The following is an 11,865-nucleotide window of genomic DNA, read 5'->3' on the forward strand; positions in this document are numbered from 1 at the left end:
AAAAGACATATTATCGTCGAAACTCGCCAGCGTTGGAGCCAGCACCCTCTAGTAACGAGCGGCAGGAATAAGTTTAATACCTAATATTAGAATATTTTATGGTTTTATATATATATAATATATATATCATAAAAAATTGCTTTTTAAAAGCACATATTACTATAAAATTAAAATTAGTAAGATACAATGTTCAGAAAATAGTTTTCATTATAGAGTCTTCGTAAAAAATTTATCCAAATACATAATTACATTGCAATATTGCTGGAACGTTTCGATGCAATATAATAAAGCGCGGACATCTTAACATTGTTGGAATCTTGCAGCAATGATTCAACAATGTTTCACAACCACCATGCAACATTGTAATATTTTAGTGAAATCATTCTGCAATGTTTCTGCAATCTTTCTGTGCTGTATCAATAAACGCAAACCCACGACTCGTGAAATTGATTAAACGTGACGAATTACACTCGGGTGTTGGATTCTGGTCAGAGACAGTAGAAAGGAAAACGTTCCTGTCAGACTTTTTCGAAAGACTGCTGACATTTATTATTAACTTTAATTACCATTCTTTTTATTTCGATCGAGTCAAAAAATTTAACGTAACAATGATTTAATCTGATTTTAAAATTTAAATTAATTAAAAAATTCAATATTGAAACATTTTATTTTTAATATAATATTTTACCTGTGCAGGGTGTTAAAAAAACCATTCAACATTTATATCTCGGTAAAAAGTTTTTCATGCATGAATATGTATAATTTTATAAATATATATAAACATTACATAAACACGTATAAATATTCATAAACATACATGAGATATGTATATGAATGTTCATGCATTCCTCTTTCTTTTATAAAATTACTTTTTAGTGGAATAAAAATAATAATAATGATATGAAAACATTAAAAATAATTAAAGGAATAATTTTCGCATTATTCGTTTAAAAAAAAATCTTAAAAAAAGTTTGAAAAAATGTAAAAAAATTACTTACGTATAATTATTAATTATATATAAAATTATGCATAATTGTATGTGAGCAATTTTATTATATTTCTCTAAACCTGATTTCTTCTAAAACGAATAGTGCGAAAATTATCCTTTTAATTATTTTTATTGTTTTTACATTATTATTTCTCGGTAGTCTAAAGGCTTAGGACGCTCGCACGGAATGCAAGAGATCCGGGTTCGACTCCCGATCGAGCTAATATTTTTTGCAAAAAGAATTAATTATTTAGAGATTTTAATATGTCATTCAACATTATTAAAATTATTTCGAAAATGCGAATAAAGCATCAACAATTTGTTAAATTGCTAATCAATTTAATTCGTGATATTACTGCGGTAGTTTAATAGAGTTAGCGTTTCAAGACCGAAAAGTCATTTCGGCGCGCGTTTCTGTGGATTACACACGTAGTATATAAATTTACATAAGAATCATATGAACATTAAGATCCAGCTAGACCGTTTAAGGCTTTGATTTCTATAATTCGTGTTATCACATATACTCGTACGGTCCTATAATATATTATATTATTATTTCTATTACATTAAAAAGTAATTTTAGAAAAAAAGAAGGATGTATGAACATGTATGGACATATTTCATATATAATTGAGGGGCTGGATTTTATAAGGGGATACGCATGAATTTCGTGGGATAAGAATTGTCCGCAAGGACTAATTTTGGACATCGCTCTAATTTCAATTTTGATGACTGATTCTGTAGAAAATTTCATAGCGCATCTTTTTTTGTCATTAAACCAAATTTGGAATTTTTTTTGTTTTTAAGTTATAAACAAAAAAAAATCATTTTTTAAATGAAAAAATTTCAATAGGTTTTTGTGTTCAACTCGCCATATCTCAGCCAAATATGAATATTTTTCTTTGAAATTTTAACAGGATAAACTTCAACATGTTTCCTGAAATATAAAGCATATAAAAAGTTTTATAAACATTTCACAATCAAATATGCCGAATTTTTCAAAATATTCCTCTCGAATTCGTAGTTTTATTCATTCGATCACAAAAGTTATCGTACGAATTTTCGATTTGTCAACTTTTACTGATACTACAATTTTGTTTATTAGTTAAGGAAGTTTTTTGGAAAGTTTTAGCTCTTTAAATATTATGGTTGTAAAGTAATAACGAATTGTATGTCGATCCGATTACATAGCGCGCTGCGCGCCGCGCAACGCGAAAGTTCGAGCCGTTCGCTTCCGCGAAATAAGGGTATCAATAATGTATCAAAACATAATATATTTAAAGGTCCCAAAATCTTTTTCAACTTCTTAATTGTTTACAGTTACAAAATAAAAATTAGAGTATTATATCAATAAAAATTGTCAATAAAAATTGATCACAAAGCGTATTTTTAATTAATTAGCAAATATAAACTCCTTTCCGTTGTATGTAATGAGATACTATTCTACGAAATATAAATATACAAAAAACGAAGTGAGTACATTTTTTTACATAATAGCAAATATTCGTCATTTCATTTATTGAATTAATTCATACGTTGTACAGAATTATTCTGTATTGAATTAATTCATACGTTGTACAGAATTCTGTACAACGTATGAATTAATTCAATAAATGAAATGATGAATATTTGCTATTATGTAAAAAAATGTACTCACTTCTTTTTTTGTGTATTTACATTTCGTAGAATAGTATTATATCTCATTACATACAACGGAAAGGAGTTTATATTCGCTAATGGATTAAAAATACGCTTCGTGATCAATTTTTATTGACAATTTTTATTGATAATACTCTAATTTTTATTTTGTAACTGTAAATAATTAAGAAGTTGAAAAAGATTTTGGGAATCTTTAAGTATATTATGTTTTGATACATTATTGATAGTTTGTTTCGCGGAAGCGAACGGCTCGAACTTTCGCGTTGCGCGCAGCGCGCTATGTAATCGGATCGACATATAAATCGTTATTACTTTACAACCATAATATTTAAAGAGCTAAAACTTTCCAAAAAACTTCCTTAACTAATAAACAAAATTGTAGTATCAGTAAAAGTTGACAAATCAAAAATTCGTACGATAACTTTTGTGATCGAATGAATAAAACTACGAATTCGAGAGGAATATTTTGAAAAATTCGGCATTTGACTGTGAAATGTTTATAAAACTTTTTATATGCTTTTTATATTTCGAGAAACATGTTGAAGTTTATCCTATTAAAATTTCAAAGAAAAATATTCATATTTGGCTGAGATATGGCGAGTTGAACACAAAAACCTATTGAAATTTTATCATTTAAAAAATGACTTTTTTTGTTTATAACTTAAAAACAAAAAAAATTCCAAATTTAGTTTAATGACAAAAAAGATGCGCTATGAAATTTTCTACAAGAATCAATCGTCGAAATTGAAATTAGAGCGATGTCCAAAATTAGTCCTTGCGGACAATACTTATCCCGCGAAATCCACGAGTATCCCCTTATAGAATCCAGCCCCTCAATTATATATGTTTATAAATATTTATTCATGTTTTTATGTATGTTTATACATATTTATACATATGCATGAAAAATTTTTTACCGGGATTGTATACCTACACTATACTGAGTAAAAAGAGCTTGGTGAATATAGGTCGAAAGCTTAACCGTTCTAAGATATAAACATTTTTGTATGTAGCATCATGAATGACTTGCTATATATTTACAGATGATGTCTTCCTTCCATTTCCATACATGCTTGACATTTTACAGAGTCTTACAAATTTCTTCTTGCAGAACGCAGTTTATGAGCACTGAAGTAAACATCACATACGACACATAGAAGCCATGATACGTACTATCTACCATATAAGATGTACTATCTATCGTATGAATGGTTTTTTTAAATACCCTGTATATTTTTCATTCCAGGGTGCTATTGCACTGAATTTCTTAATGAATATCTTTAAAAGTACTTGAAACAAGTTTAGCTCATATGTACAGGGTGTCCCAATAAGGTCGGAATATCCTGTATATATAAATCTGAATATTTCGGAAAATATAAATTTTACAGAAAAGTGTTTCGAACAAAAGTTGTAGGGTTCAAAAAGATCTATTTACTGATCTTATCAGTTTGACCTTGGGTGACGTCGCCAAGATCAGGTCAAGGTCACATCGATTTTTTTAAACAGAACATCATACTTTTGATTCTAGAATCTAATAGCTGGTGTTTAGAGGTGTGCGAATCACAAGCATTTGCAAAGTCGAATCGAATCGAATCTATAACATGTTCGAAAATGAATCGAACCGAATCTGAAATCTTCACGCCGAATCGAATCGAATCCTTTTGAATCAAATCAAATTTTTACATATTGAAACGAATTGAAACGAATTGAAACGAATTGAATCAAATCAAATTTTTACAAACTGACATCAGCTAAAAAAAATTAAAAGCTAAAAAAATTTATTTTGAATGTACAAGTGTAAAAAATTAAAAATTAATATGTTATAAATGTATTAAAAACAATATTTTTTTGGTAATATCTGTATGTTGAAAATGAGTTGACAATAATGAGAAAGAGGGACCGTGGAAGACGGCCAATCTCTCTCTCATTCTCTCTCCCATTATATCATTGAATGGAAAGAGATAGAAATGGCCGTCTTCCACGGTCCCTCTCTCTCACTTTTATCGACCATTTTGATACACGGATAGCGCAGTCCATTCTCTATGGCTTTGTATATGTTGGTGTATATCGAAACACGGCCATAGACTGCACAGTCATATCAGAGAGATGAAAATATCTAATAGAGTCCAATAATAACTGACGCGATGAATAAGCACCAGCGCATGCACGAAGATTGATATGCGTTGATACACGATTGTGACAGGAGATACAAGCAAGAGACAGCAAGAGGCGAATGATTCAAAATCGAACCACTGATGATTCGAAATTTTGAACTTATCGGTTTCGAATCTTTCAGATCCGAAAACGAATCGAATTGAATCCACTGTGATTCGATATTCGATTCGAATTCAAACTAATTCGCAATCTTTACTGGTGTTAAGAGATTTTCAAAACATTACAATAAAGTTATTTTTCATAAAGTACTTTTCGGGTTATAAGGCTTGAAAGTTGCAGTACCACCGACATTAGCATTACGCAAGGTGTCCGACCGACGGCTAAAACCTCTTGAATGTTGTTCATAGGATCATATCCTGGATAACATTTGTTAAAATCAAGGCCATTGAAGGTTATACCTCTTATTTTCATTTTTACATAAAAATAAATTTTTAATGCAAAAATGAAAATAATAGAAACAATCTCCAATGACCATGATCTTAACAAATATATCCAGGACGTGATCCTGAACAACATTCAAGAAGTTTTAGTCATCGGACACTTTGCATAATGCTAATGGGCCTTCTACAATAAGCCATTAGTCATAAATCAGAAGTCAGAAGCTAAAAATTGACGACTGTGATTGGTCAATTTTTAGCTTCTGATTTCTGATTTATGACTAATGGCTTATTGTAGAAGGCCCATAATGCCGGCGGTACTGTAATTTCAAGCCTTATAACTCGAAAAGTATTTTATGAAAAATAACTTTATTGTAATGTTTTGAAAAGCTCTTAATACCAGCTATTAGATTCTAGAATCAAAAGTATGGTATTCCGTTTAAAAAAATTGATGTGACCTTGACCCGACTTTGGTGACGCCACCCAAGGTCAAACTGATAAGATCAATAAAAAGATCTTTTTAAACCCTACAACTTTTGTCTGAAACATTTTTTTGTAAAACTTATATTTTCGGAGATATTCAGGTGTCGCGACCTTTTTGGGACACCCTGTATATTAATCTTCTTAAATTCTTTGCAACAAGTAGCTCGAATACACAGAGCAACTATGCTAAACTTTCCTTTACATCTACGTGCATTGAACGCGAAGTGTATTCAAGTATATCGCATATAGTACATATATAGCACCGGTGATATTTTAATGCGCCGAAAGCAGTTCAACCCGGATTCGTGAAATCGAATATAGAAAGAAGCTCAAAAATAAGCTACAACGATGAGAGCAATCTCGATTCTCTTCGCATTCCAGTAAAGTTGATAATTTCCAGTAAAGTTTCAGAGTCCATAAAATATCGCAATCAAATCTGTGCTATAGCATTGTACGAGCTTACGTCATGCATGTTCGCCTTTCTCCTTTTTCGTCGTTTTTCTCCTTTCTTCCTCGCCCTCGAGAAAGACGGGGAAGTCAAGCGGACGTTATCGTGAAGCGAATAAAAAGAAGGGACAGTTTGTGCGATATAACGAAGCCGGTGCTCTTTCGGTGCTACGTGCACGCGTACTGGACCGTATCACAGGTCATCCACTCTTCGTCGCGTCCATTCGTATGGTCGTCCGCCGGCAGGGACAGTTTTATGTATAGAGAGATTTGAGGAATCCTGACGATAAAGAGACGTCACACAGAGAATTCATTCATGATCTCTTCGTGCGTTCGAGCCTTCAGTCGTTTCTTTCCGTACGGTAGCAGGCAAAGGAACCGTGCTAGATGAAAGAATGAGAGAGAGGGGATGGAGGCGAGGGGAGAGGGGGAGGGAGGGAAGGAGGGAGAGAGAGAGAGAGTTGCATAGATCCTTGAGATTTGCATAATTGCATAGGAGTACACTTCAAAAGAACGCTGAAAAGAATTTTTTTATTTGCATTACTAATATCGTAACATACATAATTCTATCGGTACGTTTATGGATTTATATTAACGCATTGAGAGATGTATACAATTTCGAAATATTAATTTCAATGACGAATTCCGTGATAGAGATAATTATCTAGTTAAATCTTGGATTTTTAATAAATTTTCTCAGTAACAAAAAGATTGTGTGGAATTAAGACCGTTTTATGTAAATAGAACCTAAATACGAAAAGCGCCACTTGACGGTCACAGTTAAATGTTGAACGTATATGTGTGTATACATATTCTTATTTAAATAAATTTATTTCAGAAATATGATTGCGCGCCGTTACTGTCGGACTTGCAACACAATCCATCTGAAACATTAATAATCCTCCCAAATTTAATCTTAAAAAACTGTAATAAACTTATTGCAAAAAATTTTCTAAAAATTATTGAAAGAAATAGCGGAAGAATGATTTTTATAATAATTAACAAGTTAAATGGTCTTGAGGAATCGGCGCTGTAATAATTGTGCGTTTTTTAAGATTGATATGAGACAATCGTCGTATAATTAATATCGATAATTTATTTGTCGAACTGATTAATAAAACCATAAAATATGTATTATAGGCAATAGGAGTCGACGTTGGTTATCAGTTAGCGCAATTTTTCTTAATATTAAATATATAAACCTTAACTTTTAACGTTTCCACTCATGGTTTGAGTCTTCATCAGCAATCTTTCACCCTAGCGTAACGATTGGAGTATTGCATGACAAAATGATATCTCCAACGTTTTTCCTCTCAAATATTAAACCGTTTACTGTTGTGAGGTAAGTCACATACTTACAAAGTTAGAAAGTTGAGTAGCAATGAGAACTCAAGCTAAAATTATATGAAAGATTAAATTATCATATGTATAATTTGAAAATTGATATTCACCTCACCTCACACAGTCGACGCTTCTACAATGAATCTCTCTTATTTAACAATTTGTAACTCGTTAATATGTTATAAATTATCGTCATATTTTAAAAAATAACTGCGAGAACGATATGTGTCTTGTTATTTCGACAGTCGGTTAAATAATGATTGCTAAACAAGTAACATAGCGGTCAATTTGAAGACAAACAAGTTTATGACATATATTGTATTACGAACAAGCCTTAAAGTTTATTGAGAATTTCAATGTACGCATGAAAAGAGTACGCATGAAGAGACAATGAGCGCAAGAAAAATTGCGCTAACTGATAACCAGCGTCGACTTCTATTGCCTGTAATACATATTTTATGGTTTTATTAATTATTTTAATTAAAGGAGTTTGTAAAAACTTGTTAGTTTTTATATTAATTTGTAATTTATCATTATTTGTCGAACGTTTCGGTTAACTTCTAGCCCTCTTCAGCGAGCTGATTTTTATAATTTTGTGTCTTTCGAAAGATAACGCCTTAAAGTTTTCGTAAAAATTATCTAGAAGAATTAGGGAAGAATTTGACCTCATAATTATTAGGAGAATAAAAATGTAAATATTGTAAAATTTAAAAAATTTCTAAATCTTTTATACACTCAAGGATTGATACAGCTGTCATAATTTTAAGTATGAGAGAGAGGGGGAGAGAGAGAGAGAGAGAGAGAGAGAGAGAGAGAGAGAGAGAGCACAATCGCTGCGAACTGCAGATCCTAATTAACGTAATGCGCTGTTTTTTTATGAATTTTTTTTATGAACGAATCTCAGGCGAAACGGAGTGAAGATGGAGGGCGAGAGGAAGCTACAAGTATCGAGTCTTCTTTACGCCCTCTTTCTACATTTTTTGCTAGTGAGATCTGCTCAGCCTCCTCTTCATCGTATTCTTCGTTGCTCGCGGCTGCTTTTCGCCGTCCAATTGATCGTAATCGACACACTATACTCCCCAAAATTAATCGCGATAAAATTAATAAAACGAGATAGCAAGGAGGGATATATACGCATGCATACACTGCATACGTGTGCATACGCAACGATTGCGAAAAGAGAGCGAAGAAGAGGGGGCGTATTTTTTTCCTTGCATACTTCGTTCGATAAATGGGATTTATTTGACGCGGCATGATCGATCGTTTCAGATTATCGTTTCCCTCCGGTCACTCGTCCTTCTCGGCCTATACCATGATCTATCTTGCGGTAAGTAGTTTTTACGTTATGCAAGTGTTGCATTGATTTACAATTTGTGCGAGCTAGATCGTAATCATCCAACGAATCTGATACGAGTGTATCGGTCCGCGAACAGTCTTCAGAATTTTCAGCCGCAAACATCAATTTACATAATTTAATACGTAAAGCATCAATTACGCTAAATTCCATTATAGTTTGATCCATATGCTTCTGATAAAGCTAAGTCAATATGATAATTGTATCTGTTATTACAAAAGTAATTATATTTCGAATATTAAATTAAATTTGAATTTATTATGAATTACTTTGAATTATTTAATTTTATACCGATATATATGTATATATGATATTGTAATAAATTTTTAAAAATGCGACTTATCTAATTATAGAATTGTAAAATTGGTTAAATTACGTTTGGGTTCTCTTTTCGTACTCTAAAATTTTCTATTTATGTATTCAATTATATATATTATATATATATATATACATATGTTATGGTTTTATTTTAATATATATATATTAAAAAAGTTTCATTGATAAATTCAATCAAAACTTTATCTACTGTAATTTGATTAAGTTTATATTGCTTTAATTTATAAAATTAATAATGTCTCATCACGCACGCACGCACGCAAGCGCGCGCGCGCGCGCGCTCACACACACACACACAACGCACGCACATACATAAACAAATTTGGAATTATTTAGATGTATCTGCAATTAAGAATGAAATGGGAGGGCAGTAAGCTGCTTAGACACTTCCTTCAACTTCTATGTTTACTCATGGCTTGGTTTACCGCGATGACACGAATTTCCAATTATAAACATCATTGGAGTGACGTACTCGCTGGATCTACCCTTGGCATTGTCAGCGCTTTAGTGGTGGTAAGCCGATCACATTTAAAAAATGAATAGATATTAGTTACAAAAAGGAATTCTGAAATATATGATTTTATAATATTACTTTTAAATCTTAATATCTTGAAAAGATTTTGTATAATTGCATGAATTATGAAAAATATGTAATTATATATTATTTCAACTTGGAAATATATGATAATTGTATAATTTAAATTATTATATTAAAGAATATTAAGAAGTTTAGTAATAAATAAATACAAATAATTGGTCAAGAATTCCTTTTTTTGAGAATTAAAATAATTTTTATTTCTGTCAAAGTCTAATTGGATGTCATATTTTTTTATAATATAATCAGATATAATTAATTAAAATGTTGAAATTTTAGATCGATATATAAACTTATTTTTGACAAGATAAAAGATAGAGCGATTAAGACCTTTATAATATTTCTCTAGGCACATTGCGTAGCAGATCTTTTCAAAGAGGAAAGAGAAAAATGCTGTTCCATAGAGAAACATCGAACTACCGATTACGAAGCGGAGACTGGTATCACCGGCATACAGGTGAATAATGGCACTGGTAATCGCAATTGTTGACCTAACGAGCTCGCTCTTCGCTTGCTGACTGCAACAAGATCATAACTATCTTCTAGTTGTCCTCGGGAAACTAAAAAGATCCGTGGATTTCTCACGAAGCATCAGATGAGATTAGATCTCTTTCCGGACATGTCTACAGCATAGCCTTCTCCAGCCGAATGCTTTTGGCGCTCGATGAGTTTAAATTCTTTAAGAAATACTTTTTTAATTTCAAGATAGTAAATTATCTTACTATTTTGGATTATTTTTCAACTACTGCGCGCGCGCATCTTGGCTCTATTTTTTTCTCATTATTATACAAATTATTTGAGCCTCGTCGGTGCTGCACACTATATAGATCATGAGAAAGAGAAGAAGGAAGAAATAGAGTGCAATGTGTAATTAAAGCTTGCGAATATTTTTTGTCTTTCGTTGAGCTTTGTGTGATCTATTATGCGAATGTGTGTGATGTGAAACGTACTTTCGTTGCAGCGAGGAGCGATAATTTTGCGATCCTTTACTTTGTTATGCCTTTATCTCTTAGCTTTTAGTAGCGCTCGAATAGATGTACGTATGTTTCTAGAAGCCTATGTTATGTGACGTCTTTCGTGATTGATTAGCGAAAGATCAAAGTGTCTCGCAAAAAATCAATTTTTATTGAATGGAAATGAAGAGGAATACGTTATTTTTATAACTACAAGTATTTACAGCGTTTTAGATAATAACAAGATGTATTTATTTTGTTTATTGCGAAATATTTATTTTTAATTGACAGATCGGTGCTTTTAATCTTTTACGCTTAGAGTAATATAAATTGATCATCCTTTACATGAGTATTCTATTTTGAAACTAAATGAAAACTCGGTGATCTAAAGTACAATTTTGTATTATATATTAACATATATTTTTATTACAACTTATATTATTCTTGACTTTCTTACCTTAATAGTTCGTTTACTGCGATAAATATGTTTAGTATATTTAAGAGAATTTCGAATATACATCGAGGATATGACCATTTCTTTAAATCATCATGTCCTCATCCTCATCATATTTGACATACATGGCCTATTCTGCAGAGCAGATAGATCGTATGGTAGAATCGCAGCTTTAGATGCATTTGGATTGTAAAAAGAGACTCTAAAAGAGACGTCGATAATATTTAAGATATCGATCTCCATTCTATAAACGTATTACGATTTAATGTGAATTATCTTGTATGATAACTAATTCGAATTATCAATTATTTAGTGTAAAGATATCACAGTTTTTACTTGTGACTTTATAATGTTGCAAGATTATTCAGTATATCTTAAACATTTATCTTGCAAATTATAGATAAATTAAAGTCTATTGAAATAATTTTTTGTATTTATGCGACACAATGAATGCTTAAACTTCGACATCAAGGAAAGTAGTTTCTCGAAATTTATTTTTTCTCTTTTTAACATATTTTAAATAGTTTAACGAAATAGCTATTAAAATATAGTAAATGAAATATTGGTTGTTTTAAATAACAATATTATATTATATAATGATTTATATTAAATATATAAATTATGTTAAGTAATAATATTATATCCATAGAACTTATAGCAGTGCTCGGAATTAGTTGCTCATTTCGGACAGATTCCTGAGGCG

The 11,865-nt window shown here is 31.2% G+C and overlaps 1 protein-coding gene across 2 annotated transcripts in view; it reads left to right on the forward strand.

Moving 5' to 3' along the window:
- The window catches only part of LOC108769286 (putative phosphatidate phosphatase), an 88,041-nt gene that overhangs the window by 38,961 nt on the left and 37,215 nt on the right, over window positions 1–11,865 (forward strand). The window contains exons 5-8 of one of the 2 annotated variants that reach the window (XM_018520179.1): window positions 8,740–8,797; window positions 9,497–9,673; window positions 10,105–10,212; window positions 10,302–11,000. In XM_018520179.1, the coding sequence (XP_018375681.1) occupies window positions 8,740–8,797; window positions 9,497–9,673; window positions 10,105–10,212; window positions 10,302–10,319 (361 nt within the window). In that variant the 3' untranslated portion in view covers window positions 10,320–11,000. Of the gene's footprint in view, window positions 1–8,739; window positions 8,798–9,496; window positions 9,674–10,104; window positions 10,213–10,301; window positions 11,001–11,865 lie in introns of those variants that run through there. The other variant, XM_018520178.1, reaches the window with a different exon arrangement.

The sequence above is a fragment of the Trachymyrmex cornetzi genome, unplaced genomic scaffold (genome assembly GCF_001594075.2).
Source record: "Trachymyrmex cornetzi isolate Tcor2-1 unplaced genomic scaffold, Tcor1.1 scaffold88, whole genome shotgun sequence".
Taxonomy (NCBI): Eukaryota; Metazoa; Arthropoda; class Insecta; order Hymenoptera; family Formicidae; genus Trachymyrmex; species Trachymyrmex cornetzi.